General features: G+C 45.2%; 2 protein-coding genes across 5 annotated transcripts in view; one reads left to right on the plus strand and one right to left on the minus strand.

Annotated features, from left to right (window-relative positions):
* The window catches only part of PHAF1 (phagophore assembly factor 1), a 60,921-nt gene that overhangs the window by 9,725 nt on the left and 37,236 nt on the right, over positions 1 to 13,960 (minus strand). For 3 of the 4 annotated variants that reach the window (XM_082290131.1, XM_082290133.1, XM_082290132.1), the window contains exons 18-19: positions 11,241 to 11,357; positions 2,297 to 2,415 (exon numbers count right to left, since the gene is read on the minus strand). The gene's annotated coding sequence lies outside the window, so the exon portion shown is untranslated. Of the gene's footprint in view, positions 1 to 1,584; positions 1,602 to 2,296; positions 2,416 to 11,240; positions 11,358 to 13,960 lie in introns of those variants that run through there. The other variant, XM_082290134.1, reaches the window with a different exon arrangement.
* On the plus strand, positions 7,573 to 9,197 carry B3GNT9 (UDP-GlcNAc:betaGal beta-1,3-N-acetylglucosaminyltransferase 9). Its single transcript, XM_082290127.1, has one exon. The coding sequence runs from the start codon at positions 7,613 to 7,615 to the stop codon at positions 8,999 to 9,001; it is 1,389 nt and encodes a 462-aa protein (XP_082146253.1). The 5' UTR covers positions 7,573 to 7,612; the 3' UTR covers positions 9,002 to 9,197.

Raw genomic sequence — 13,960 nt, forward strand, 5'->3', positions numbered from 1 at the left:
GGCCCCGAGCGCGCCGCAGCCAGCGCTGCTCCGCGCCCCGAGGCTTTCCCCGGTTCCGCTGGAAGGCTGAGGAATGTCTCACACTAACTACATCCAGATGTGCCTGCTTGGCAGCCCGCTGCAGAGACGTTACCGAGGGGACACGGGACCGGCGGTATCAAATGGGATGTAAGTATCTATTAAGTGTGTTTGATCAGGGTGGGTTGGGGAGAGCTGTGCAGCGAGCAGGGTGAACTGGAGGCTGTCCTTACTGCTTCCCTTTGCTCCCAGCTTTTCTTTTTGCCTTGTTGCTCTTGAACGTTGTTGCATGCAGCAACCTGGACCGTGATGGTTAACACGCAGCAGGGGCGGCTGCAGGCTCTGAACACGCAGGCTCCAGCCCTGAGACATCTGCTTTACACTTTACTTTCCAAAGAACCTTCTCTGAATGTTTAGGTTGTTTTTAAAGAAGTTTGGGGCTTCTTTAGACAATGCTCTGAGACAGGGTTTCAACCACAAACATGTTCCAGTGGTGGCACATTACATTTACAAGCTATTCTTCCATCAGTAAAAGGACATGACTCTTCCCCGTGTTACACTGTGGTATGCTTTGAGCAGAACATGGGAATTTTCAAGCTCTCTAGTGTCACAAAGATAGAAAATAATTTAGCCCCTGTGAAATAGGCAGTTACTGATCATATTTTTTAATAACTTTTGGGCAGATTCTGAGAAACTTATGTGTTGGGTATAATCTTGAAATTAGTGGGGCACATCAGCAGGTTCTCCCTCTCCCATCTGAGCCTGGGTGTAACAATACATCCATGCTACTGCACTGCAATTGCTTGGGTTTGGGCTGCATCAGGCAAATTATTTGTCATAATAGAAGAGAGTCTGGGAGCTGAAGAGGTGGTGAGCACTGCAGCCTGGGGAGGGCTGGGAAAGGAAGGTGTTCATTTCAGTAGGACTGTTTCTTACCCCTTCACAAGCCTGCAAGGTTTTTTCTCCTCCTGGGGCCCAGAAAAATTAATGTTTGGAAGAGAGAGGGCAGATTGCTCACCTTGGCTACTCAGGAGAGGCCTGTCTCCCCAAAGCACTCAGGGTGTGAGTTGAGCCGCTGAGCACTCTGCCACTCTGAAAATCAGACTGCCAATGAGCAAGACTGCATCTGAATTTAGGAAGGTACCTCTGGAGGCTGCTGAGCCTGCAAAAGGTCATTGTGCATTACCTTCTACCTTGCAGGCAGTCGAGCACTCTCATTAGAGATGTGGTGCCATGCTCAGAAGGAGATGGAGTTTTCCCAGTTTGCTGGGGCCCAGCAAGGGTGCCTGGCACAGCACAGTCCTGAGCCGGCACTGCCCCCGTGGCGCATCCTGCCCTGGAAGGGGCGGGAGAACATCACGCACTGATAAAATGAGCTGCAGCCCCCAAAATGTGCCACGTGCACCTGAGTGACTTACACTGGGCCAGCAGGGCGAGGGGAGCAGGGTGCTGGCAGCCAGCCTTTCCTGGAGCTCCATCCTGCTGGCAGCCGTCCTGCCCAGGGTCAGCAGCGCTCCCATGCACAGCTGCCACGGTACCGCACCGCTGCCCAACGAGGAGGGGCAAGGTCCTTTCTGGGACTCCTGCACATGGAAACAGCCATCTCAACAGCCTTCACACAGCAGCTGTGCTGTTCCTCTGTGTTCGAGTTTGTACACTTCATAAAATCTTCGTGACTGGGGTGGAAGGCGAAAGGAGGCGACTGCAGCAGCCGTTTGCAAGCAGTTATCCAACGTGACTGGCATTGCAAAGGGAAGGCTGGCAGTGCCAACCAGAGAAACTGCAGTAAAATGGGACCAGCCAGCTGGGAAGCTGATCAAACTACATATTTGAGGACTGGGGCAAGCAGATAAATAAGGCACCCTGTCCTGGAACAGCATGGATCTCATCCATTTGTTTGCTCTGGCCTGGAAAAAAAATTTAAAATGCCCTGAAAAGCAGCTCTGACAGGAAAGTTGGAAATTGTCTTTGGAGCAGGGCCTGCATTTTTGTTACCTGCTTCCTTAGTATTTGACTCAACAGAGCTTTTGCCTCCATGTGCATCATGTGCAGTTGAGCACTGAGCCTCTGCCCCCCTCACTGTGCTCCTTTGGTTCTGGTTCATGATCCCAGCTCCTGGGATAGCTCTCAAGACACTCAGCTAATTAAATCCTACAGCCTGCTCTCAGTTTGTTTATAGACTTCAGAACTTGTAAGCTTGAATAGGATGAGTTTTTATCTGGTAAGGCAACACAGTGAGTGTTTTGGTTGCTTTATTTTTCTAGGGCTTTGCACTTACCAACATGCCAAAAGGGGTCTTTGTGTTTCAGCCACCTCTGTCTTCAAATCAAGAAGATCAAATAATTCAGGGTCACTTTATAATCCTGTAACTCCAAATGAGACCTCTTCACAAACACCCTGAAATGCAGAGAGGAGTTGTTCAGCACCAAGGCCACTTAAAGCAATAACTTTGGTGAGGTTATTGGCTTTGCATAGACTGTGGGGTAGAAAAACAAAGAAAGAAAGCAAGAAAGAAACAAACCCGAAAACCCCAAACCATGCAGGAATAAAACCCATTACATGACACCCAAACATAGAAATGGAACACGGCTTCTTCCCCTGCTCCAACACACAGGGGTACTTTTCCCCTTTAAACACTTCAAACCCAGCTTAAATGATTAAACTCAAGTTGTTTCATGCAAGTTTTTGTATGTGGGGCAGAACAAACCCCACACACATGACCCCACATGTGTCAGTGCTGGAAGCTGACACATTTCCCTGTGGGTACCCCAAAGAGCCCAGATGAGGTTTTGCAAGCACAAGACTGAGAACTTGAAGCCTTGGCCTTTGCACTTCACTTCAGGTTCCTGTAGAAGGGTAGGAGAAGGATGGCAGCCCAATGCAGCTTGAAGAGAGCAAAACATGTGATTCCTCACCCAAAACAATGCTTCCCATGTCCACGTGTTCAGCAAGACATTTAAACTAAACTGGTGCAGACGCAGAAGTCAAACACTCTCCCAACCCTCAGAGGGACCAAGGGTGTCAGTGGGAAAATGCAGCCTCCAGGGCTTCAGGCAATGCAGACTTCTTGGTGCCAGCATCCTGCTCTGGTGGGAGAAAGCTCATCTGCACACGTCTGTTTCACACAGCCCCAGCTGCAGGATGGGCATAGGGTATGCCATTATTGTTTCTTGAACAGTGTCAGGACTCTTCCTGAGGCAGAGGAACAAGGTGAGGAGGGTCCTGGGAGTTTGTTTTGCTCTTGCTGAGGGAATCTGGATGGAAAAATTCCTGTAAACAAGGCAGGAGAGGGACATGTGCACAGACTTCTCCCCTTGCAGGCCAGAGCCCAGGCAGGTTTCAGTATCCTGCACTGGCTGCTACCAGATGACTTTGTTCTTGTGCACTGCATTCAGCCAACACAAAATGAAAACAGATATCTCAAGCCTGAAGCATTGCTTCCAAGTATCTCCACCACCCAGAATTATACAAGCTTCTCTGATGGTTACAAAAAGACCTCATCAAACCCATCAATGCTGGATCCCACACACTTTCTTTAGCTCATTTTACAGAGAAAGATAAGACACCTCCTTCAGCAACCACAGCCCCACATATTGCATGGTGACACAGTGTCCCTCTGCTGCCCAACCCAAACCTACCAGTGGCAGCTCCAGCATCAGGAGCAAGGAGAGGAGTCAGGAGTGAGCTGGAAGCACTTCCCATGCAGCAGGGAGCAAGTTGATCCAAGGACACCCCCCAGCCATGCTTGGTGGGGATGGATGCTTCCATGAGCCAGGCTGGGATGAGTGGGCAGCAGAGCTCAGTGCTGATTTTGTACCCCATGCTCAGTGTACCACGTTTTCAGCTTGCCTGGCTATCCCAGCTGCTTTTCCCAAGGCTGGCTGGATCAAATAACCACTCCTCAAGGCACAAAGCAGTGTGCCAAAATCACCAAGGCTTTTTGACTGAATCTGGGGACAGGATCCAGAGGACTTTTCCCACCTTAGCCCTGAGGAGAAGTGCCAAGTGATGGAGATGTGATGACTGCTGCAAAAGAAGATTTCCAGGATGAGCTCAAGGCTTCACATCATTCAACTGGGAATGAAGAGCTAGCAATTTGGGTTTTTTTAGTTGTCATTTGACTGCTTTTATTGCAGCTGTTCTTGGCCATGTTTCAGAATCTTCCTCTCAAATAAATGAAAACCAGGCAGAGGACTGGGCCCGCTGCCCGAGCGTGCAGCAGTGCAGGTCAGATTCCCTCCTGGATGCTCATCAGGGTGCCATGTCCAGCCCTAGCCACTTCCAGCTTTCCAGCCTTTTGTTGCCTCTTGGGCTGTGCAGGCTGTGCCTGCTTGGTTCTCCCACTCATTCCTTATTTATGGACTCCCCATCTTGCCACCTCATGGATATGGGACCTATCAGCTTCTTCCTACTGCCCAGCTCAGACCTCTAATGTTGGTGGTGCTCACAGCTCAGGATGCAACATCCCCAGCCTTCCCCAGGACCCCGCTGTCCTGGGGAGACAAACCCCGTTATCGCATTCAGACCCCATCAAGCCAGACTCAGCATCTCTCTGTATCCATCCCCAGCCAGCCAGCACAAAGAGGGACAGCTGCCTGTTTTTCCAAGCTTGGAGGACACAGGAGGCAGTGCTGGCAGCCAAGCCATTCCTCAAGGCACTGAGTGATGCAGCACGTTGTAAGCCCAGCTCCATTGCGCAGGTTGCAGAGGAAGCAGAGGTGCATCTGCCTCAGATAGAGACACTCAGGGATGTGCTGTGCTGAGAAACACTCTGCTGTCCTCTCATCTCTTTTCTTTGGCATCAGATATTTCCAGCTCACTTTGATAGCCCTGTAATTCTTTTCCCCTGGTGTCAAGGTGGATGAATAATCTTTTTGGCTTTAGGACATACCAGAGTGTCTGCCAGAATCATTAGTCCCTCTGTATTCAAGAGCAGAACAGCTTTTCCCACATTGACATCCATGGATAGAGCTTGCACTGGTGTAATAATCGAGGGTATTTTCCTTCCAAAGAAGGAAATATCTAACAAAGACTGGAAAATCCATATAATTAGATCAAGGAATCACTTCAAGTGCTGGCAACTTCTTTTGAAAATGAGAGGTCTATGTTCAGCACTGAACTGTTTTATTTCAGCATGGAAATCACTCTTTCGGATCCTTTGCTTTCAATAAAAGAAAACGAAAATCTGGGCTATCAGCCCAGGCTTGTAACAGTTCAGGGTTTTTCTTGGCTTTTCCAAGGGCACTTATTGCCAGATTCTGAGATGCTGGCAGGATAAATCTGTAAGCCATGGAAATTACGAGTTTCATGACACACACATTTTATTCCAAACCCTTGCTGATAACATTAAACACAGGAAAAGCCAGGACTTTCATCCAGCTCCTTAATTACCATCTGGAGCCTGGCAGCTGAAATAAGATCAAACTTTTGCATAGGAAAGGAAAAAGAAATTTGCTATTACTGTGAAGAAAGAGATGGGACTTCAGACATAAAATGCAAACCAACATCCTATACATGTCAGGAGGGACTGTTTCATGAGGCTGAACATAGTTATGAGCCAAGCCATGTGGCAGAAGGAACATAAACAGAAAACAGATCCTGAACATTCTAAACATTTGAACAATTTACAAGAGATCTGAGAAAATTCTTCAATCCTGCTATTAGTATCAAAGTTATGCCAGTGAAAACATCTGCCTCGCCTAGGAGAAGAGTGAAAGGTAAACAAAAAAAGCTAACAAATGAAGAAAACCTCTATTAGAGGGCAGAAAAAGGCAAGAAACAAGGCCTAAGGAAAAAACCCATGGTCATCAGGACAAGGCCAAAGTGATTTTAAATCCACCAGGAATGCAAAGAGCCTTACACCAAGGCATGGATATGCTGTTTTCCAAAATAACGACTTCATAAATAATGGAGACAAAGCAGATGAGGTCAGTAAACATTTTGGAGCTGTACTTGGGGAAAAGATGTGCAATAGCATGTGATGATGAAATACTCTCTATTGCAACAGTAACTTGGCGGTGAAGTTATCCAGTCATGAAAAAGCACAGTATTTAAATAATGATGTCCAAATAATGTGCATCTGAAAATGTTAAAGGGGCTGGCCAAGAAATCAACCGGTGTAATAATTTTTCTTCCTCATAAGTCTCAAAATATTGCTTAGATACCACAGATGCCACCATTTTATTACTTCATCATTACAGACTTGTCAATCTAATTTTGAGTTTGAAAACTTAACATTATGGCTGATACAGAACTGATGGTTAATGAACAGTTAGCAGGTGATCCAATCCAGGACAATAAAAGGAGATTTGCTGAAAAGAGATACCTCCAAATTCTTATCAAGTACTTCTCTCTTGTCTGATCACTGTATGCCCTTGTCAAAAGTTCCTCTCCAGCTTTTTTTTATCCCAGAAATTGTCTTTGGATATGATTTCAGCTAATTCCAGACAGACAACTGTAATACCTTCACAGGTAGCTTCTGTTAGTACAGCAGCAGCACGATAGAGCCACAAATCACGGATGAACATGATACATTGTCAGGGGGTGTATAAAACACTTACGTGCACTTGTGGGAAAATTTTTGGGTGGGGCTCAACTTCCTCTTTGCTGTGGACTGTAGGAATTAGGATGGTCACTCACCTCCTCCTGGAGCAGCTGTGGGGTGCCCTCTGGCCAGCTCTGCTGTTGCTGCTGCACCTACAAGCTGGTGAGAGGACCTGCCTTTGCTGCAGCTGCAGACACCTGACCAGCTCTTTCCCTGAACTATGGTTACCTGCTGCTTGCTGCCTTCTTACTACTCTTTCATTCTCATTTTGTTTGCAGTTGAAGAACTGATCAAATAAGATAGAAGATCTCCAGGAAAAGTGTAAGTGAGGAAAAATCCTGTATTTCAAAAGGCAGCTTCATCTATCATACATGAACAAAATTTTCCTAACACCAGGCTCTGTCTTGCTTCTGCATATCAGGATTTATTTCCCCACCTTTCACTTAGGGTAATTTGGCAGAGGAAAAACACCCATGGCCCCTTCTAACTTTATTAATGGAAGTTACTTACAATGGTTTAATATTTTATAAAGCATACTGGCAGGAAAAAGGCCCTGTGTGAATTCTAGATTGTACCCAATGTATTAATTTTGAATACAAATCACAGTTGGTTTAACAAAAGCTGGCTCTGTCTGCAGGGGAAAACCAGCAACACACTGCCATTGAGAGTCTGCCCTTCAGCAGTCAGCTCTGGGCCTCCCTGGTTTGAGTTATAAAGGGTAAAAGCAGCAAGTAATGGTTATCAAGCTAGGAAAAAAAAAAGGTAATGATTTATGGGAGAATGGCATCATTCATCATTTTCCACTTTGCTTTTCCCAATGAAATCTCTGAAATGGCAAAACACATTCAGCAGTAAGGGATGTGGGATTTTGGGTTGTGCCTAGAGAGTGGTTTTCAGGATGATGGATGACTGCTTAGTGACTGAACTAACCAAGTCACAGAGCTGGCACTGGGATCAGCATTAAGTTTGCAACCCCATGTGCCTTTTGACAAGTTCCTCAATGTCTCAGTGCTTCTGTGAGTAAAATGTGCTTTGCTGCTGGGTTTTTAAATGATGTTTCAGTTAGTCTTGCCTGCTTGCTTCAGACCTGCCAAATCCTCACTGCTGACACACTCTGTGTTTTCTTACAGATGGACAGTGGTGCCAGGCAGCTCAAACACAGCTTTTAACAGTCCCAGGAACACCAGAGAGACAATGAGAGTTCGCCTCAAAGGGGATGCGATCTGTACCTTCTTCTTGCTGGTAGCGCTTTGTTCTTTGCTCTACTCCCAGCTGGAGCATTTAGTCCCGGCAGGAAAGAAGGAGCCAACACAGAACAAGCCTCAAGTAGCACCAAAAATACTCTCAGATCCCAGAGCACCTCGGAGACCAATGCCAGCAGAGGCAACTGCCCCCAGACCCCAAGTTACCCCTGTCATGAGACAAACAGAAGTGGCCAAAAACAGGGTCCAAACTACAACTCCACCCCCGCTGACTGATTCTGCCTTCAACTTCAAGCTCTATCTCCTAAACAAGGATAACAGGAACTTCAATCTCCTCATTAACCAGCCCAGGAAATGCCGAAAAACACCAGGAGGTCCCTTTCTCCTTATTGCTATCAAATCAGTAGTTGAAGACTTTGACAGGCGTGAGATTGTCCGGAAAACTTGGGGCAGGGAGGGTTTGGTGAATGGGGAGCAGATCCAGCGAGTGTTCCTCCTGGGAATACCAAAGAACAGGACAGTGCTGGCAACATGGGAGACCCTGATCCACCAGGAGAGTCAAACATACCGGGACATTTTACTCTGGGACTTCATGGACACATTCTTCAACTTGACCCTGAAGGAGATCCACTTCCTGGGCTGGGCTGCTGAATTCTGCCACAACGTGAAATTTATTTTTAAAGGTGATGCTGATGTTTTTGTCAATGTTGAGAACATTGTTGATTTCCTCAAGAGACACGATCCCAGTGAAGACCTCTTTGTTGGGGACATCATCTACAATGCCCGTCCCATCCGTGTCCGGAAGAGCAAATACTACATCCCAGAGACCATGTACGGGCTGAGCATCTACCCCGCCTACGCAGGAGGAGGAGGGTTTTTGCTGTCCAGCTGCACCATGAGGAAGCTCTCTAGGGCTTGCAGAGAGGTGGAGCTGTTCCCCATTGACGATGTCTTTTTGGGCATGTGCTTACAGAGAATCAACCTCAAGCCCATTCTACACGAAGGATTCAAGACCTTTGGCATTGTCAAGCCTTCTGCTGCCCCACACCTACAGACGTTTGATCCCTGTTTTTACAAAGATCTCATGGTAGTTCATAGCTTGAAAGTTGCTGAGATCTGGCTAATGTGGAACCTGCTCCACAGCCCACGGCTTTCCTGCACTCAGAAGAAGCAGGTAAAGAAGCCTTTCCAATGGAAGAAGAAAACTCAGATAACACCAGCATCACCTCCCAGATAATGCAGGCAGAGTGCAGCACACGCAGCAAACCAGCCAAGAAAGGGAACCTGGAACTGATGCAGCCCAACAAACCAACTTTCCGAGTATTTTAGCACATCTTATTTACAACGTTAAGAGAAGACAACAAACAATTGCAGGAATTTGCCCAAATTCCACATTTGCACATACATATCATGTGGGTCCTTCTGTACTAGTAAGTCCAAATAATCATAACAGTATATATAATTTATTATTATTTATTAGGATTATAGTAGTGCTTAGTGGGGCAGTGTGTAAAAGCACATTGAAAAATGCAGTCCTTGGAGATTTTTCAGCATTGTTAGAAGTGTGAGAAATGAAAGAAGACATAGGGTAAGAACAGACACCAGGCAGCACAGGGACCATTGTCAACCTGCAGTACTTGACTTGTACTCATTGAAAAATGAGCAAACAGTAACTAGGGTACAGGAAATCAAGTCCCCTTAGTGTCTACTCCAGTCACATCGCTGCTGCCTGGTTGGTTTTCTGCAGGCCTCATAAGAAGATGACAACAACAAACAGCTTTTGAAATGGGGTCCTACACGTTGCAACTCAGGCGGATTACAAGAAATCCAACTGGATACTGAGGCTGGCGTGGCTGGTAGAGCAAAGGACAGGTAAGTAGATAACTAGAAAGGAGCAGACTTACAAAGGGCCTTTAGAGAAAGGACAAGAACTTTGAGTTGATCACTTTGAGCCTTGATTTTTCATCATTCTTCTCAGTTCAAATATCTGCTCCATTGACACGCTCAAGATTCAGGGGACCGGTGGAGCAGGTTTTGGCACTTCCCTGAGCTCAGGCTCTCTGCACTATGCTGACTGACATTCAGGGAAAACTCAGAAGTCATCCAGCAGTGTTTGATCACTCACCATCTGACCCAGATTTTCAGAAGGTTTGTATCTGGAGAGATCCTTTGGCCTTTGCTTATAAGGGTAACCCCACACAGAGCTGCTGCTTGCATCACATTTGGGAGCTGATTCAAACCAAACAATGGACTGGGCTGGTTTCTACAGACCTTGGTGCTCTTGCTTGGAATGGTCAACTGCAGAGAGCTGCCAGGACTTTCATACTGCTGCGGGTGTGACGTGAAGGGAGAAAGTTTTCAGAAAAAAGGACTTCAGAATAGAAGTCCATCTAAATTTATTGCAAGAAATCAAAACCACACAGCAATCTTTCAGTTGGACTTTCCAAGGTTCAGTTGGGAGCTTTGTAAGTATTTTAAGCATCAGACAAGAACACTGAATTGCTCAGTTTTTCAAAGCGTAGTCAAGACTTTGGTGCATTTTGTTTTTCCCAACAGTAGTCTACCTTAGAAGAATATACTTTTATCAGACATCAAAGCAGATGTGAATTCCTCTAAATCAAGGTTAAAACGCTATGAAATTCATGGGGCAAAGAGCCTGAATTCACCTCTGATACTGTGTTTGTTAATTCTTTTGCAATTTTTTACCCCCTCAACAAAACTCCTATCCATCAGAGAACCCCTCAGGATGGCACATCTTCAAAGGAAACTACAATCAGTCATAGAAGTCCAAAGTTCCTTTCTCTTGCACAGAGCCTGCAGCACAGCTGCATTTCATATCCATGTGTAACCTCCCTCCCACCCCGCAGCAGTCTGGGCTCTGTACTGGCACTAACGATGCACGCAGAGAACAGCAGGCTGGGAGTGTCTGTGGCAGACTATGGACAACAGCCTCACTCATTGGTAATCTTCATCGTGAGTTTAAGCCTTACAATAATGGATTTCCAAGGAAAGGTCAGCTATATAGAAATTGAAAGATTTCTACATTTGGGATATTTTCAGGATGCAGTCCTGAAATATAAAACGTTCATGTGAGCTTCACAAGGAGCTTTTCAGGGTGTGGAACTAAGCCAAAGCCTCACTAGAGGGACAAAGTCACCCCTACCCCTGTCTGCTAACATGTGTGATACTTGTGTATTTATAGCTTGTACAGAAATGTATTACCTGTGAGTAGTTTACAGTTTTGGAAATTATTTATACCATCATTAAAAGACAGCATGCAGATGTACTTCTAGTTGTTAAGAGTGAGTTTGTCGAGTACACACAAGTGCACACATGTTGTAAGACTAAAACCACTGGGATTTTTCATGAAGACAGTAACATAAAAAATACATTATTCATTATTTTGGATAACTTGGTAAGTCTTTCCTTATGCTGGACTTAATTTAATGGCAATGACAGAAAAATAAACAGTTTACCTTGCAATTTCCTATGAGGCAGCTAGTCAGGTTCAGCAATCCTTATTAAGGTTTTCCGTTTACACTTGAAGATTCAGAGATTGGCTGCTCCCTCTATAGTGTCTTCAGATCTGCAATCTACGCACAGCATAGCATTAATGAGTGCATTTTGTCCCAGATCAAAGTTGTTGTTCAACATCTGTGTTGACACAGTCTGTGCCAGCACATACCCTGATAGGCAGAAACAGAACTAGAGCAAACTGTTTACTCCATTGTCTTAGTCTATAGAATAGCTCATTTTTCTTTTATCCAGTGAATACCAGAGTCTCTATTAATGAAAGATCCATCTGGTTTTGTCCTCCAGCCTCTGCTGCATGGCCTATTTGACTTGGGCTTTAAGCTTCCATTTGCCACTGCAGTTGAGCTGGAAGCTCACAGACCCCGTATGTGAGCATAATGCTCTGGGGAAGTGCTTAATGCAGCGCTGCAGCCCTTGGAGTTTATTGAATTCTATTTACTGCTATAGTAGGCAAAGGCTTTGACTTCACCCAAGTGAAGATTGTTTCCTTAAAGATGAGGATCTTTTCAGAAAATCCTAAAGCCCCAGGTGTGTATGAGAACTGGCAGGAAGATCCCTCTATCAACTTATCTGATGCATCTCAGAAGACCAAACCCATCCTTTTCAGAATGACTTTCTGAGTAGCTTTTATTAACTGGCTAATTGAGTACCCCAGTCAGGCTTGCTGTAAAGCCTTGCTTGGCAATTTTTTTCATGACTAACCCAGGACAAGAAAAGAAAACATAAAAACATCCTAAGTGGGTTCTACCAGTAGCAAACAAGGCAAGCAGTCTTTCTCAGTACAGGCATAAACTTCTGCAACTAATACAGTCCAGTAAGTTTTATTGAGTCCCAAGGATTCACACACAGTCAAGTTTTGTTCCTGCTGTATGTAAGTAGCCAGATTTGGTCACTATAATGAGCAGAGCTGGCTTAAGCTTCACATTCAGCACCTCCAAGTACATCTCTGGACACATGAACGGGTAGCGAATGCCAAGATCCGTCCTTCAGTCAAGCCACTGCAGACTTAGACATCATAGAAAGGAAAGCCAAAGAGGACTCTGAAGCAATTGAGTATTAAAATCTTGTGCTTCCTGTCTGCAGTTTAATTATTCATCTTTCTACAGTAAGTTCTCGGAAGCAAACCTCAACTGCAAACTCAAACAGTACAAAAGAATCAAATGGCTCAGAGAACCCTCACTAAATATCAGCACTGAGAACTTTCCCTGGGGAGTGCTGAAAGACCACTGGATCAGAGAGAAAAAAAGTCTATCCCAAAGCCCAGTGTGAAAAACTGCTGATCTCCTGCGTTGTACCTCTTCCAGCTGGACTTGCACGTCTTAGCAGCCCAGAAAATCAGCCCACCACATCTCCCTAATGGTGCTACTAACTGCAGCGACAGTTTTAAAAACCAGTAAAACTTTTAAATACAAATTTTCATTACTTTCTAGGCTAATGATCAGTAAGAAAACCACACTGAGGAATGAGAGGGGAAAGTAAAACCCAAAGGAGGAGCACAACTGAGTCCCTCCAAGAGTGGCAAACAGCTCCCCCACCATTCCTGGCCAGCCCAATGCTCTCTCCAATCCATTCAGACCCAGCACACGAATCTTCTTTCTCCCCCTCCCTTTCCCAGCCCATCTGTCGACAATCCATGTGCTAAAACCCACGAAAAAATCCATAAAATAGCACAGGTTTGCAGTGGTGGCCTTGTCCCAGGGGCTGCCTGAGCTGGGTGGGAATCAAGGTGTGGTAATAAGACAAATAGTGTCTACAGCCATGGAAGCAGGAAAGGGTGGAATAACCTCCATAGCCTCCCTGCTTGTGGATGCAGCAGAGCTACCCAGCAAGAGACAGGGTAAACTCAGGATTTCAGGGCTGCAGTTTTTCTGAGATGAGCAGAGGGGGAAGGGAATACAGCAAATCAGGCTGGTTTGATTATTTAGTTGATTAGACTGCACATTGCATAATCATGCAGGGTTTTTCTGTGATTGGTATTTAAACTAAATGTCCCTCTGAAGGATAATAATATCAGAATGAAACTTATGCACTCAGTGGAATATATAGATATATATAGATATATATAGATATATATAGATATATAGAGTGTAGGTGTAAAGCATTGAGGCACGTAAAACCAGCTGCCAGCATTGCAATATGCAGTACTTTAAAATAACTAAAGGAGTAAAATTTAAAGGGGAATTCATTACTGTATAAAAGAGAAAAGATTACATTAAACCATTACAGCTAGTCCAGAATAAAAGTCACTGTAATAATGGTATCTTACACGACAGTGAGTGACCTACTCTGCAAGCTCCAGCTTACCTTTCCTGCTGTTTCAAGTACTCGTTTTTTTGAGATCATGAGGAGAAATTATTTTACCTGCTGGAAAAATAAACATCCCCACAAACACCACAAGAGCTTGGGATGTAAGCTTTGGCAGATAAACATTTTAAGTGACTTTATTAGTTACAGCAAAAATTCACATAGGCAAAAAATATGGTATTTAAGTTGCACCTGAGCCCTCCAAGCAACACATACACTCCCCACACTTTTCCCTGTGAACTGGTTTATATCCTGGCCTGTAACAAAGCCCTCTGCTTCACTGAGCCTATTTTAATGCTGAAGAGTTACATATCTCCATTAAGCTCCATCTTTCATTTCCCCCCATTTTGCTTCAGCC

The sequence above is a fragment of the Coloeus monedula genome (assembly GCF_965178545.1).
Source record: "Coloeus monedula genome assembly, chromosome: 13".
NCBI classification, from domain to species: Eukaryota; Metazoa; Chordata; class Aves; order Passeriformes; family Corvidae; genus Coloeus; species Coloeus monedula.

Excerpts from the sequence above, each read along its gene's own strand:
- B3GNT9 (XM_082290127.1), top strand. The coding sequence starts at position 7,613 with ATGATGTTTCAGTTAGTCTTGCCTGCTTGCTTCAGACCTGCCAAATCC.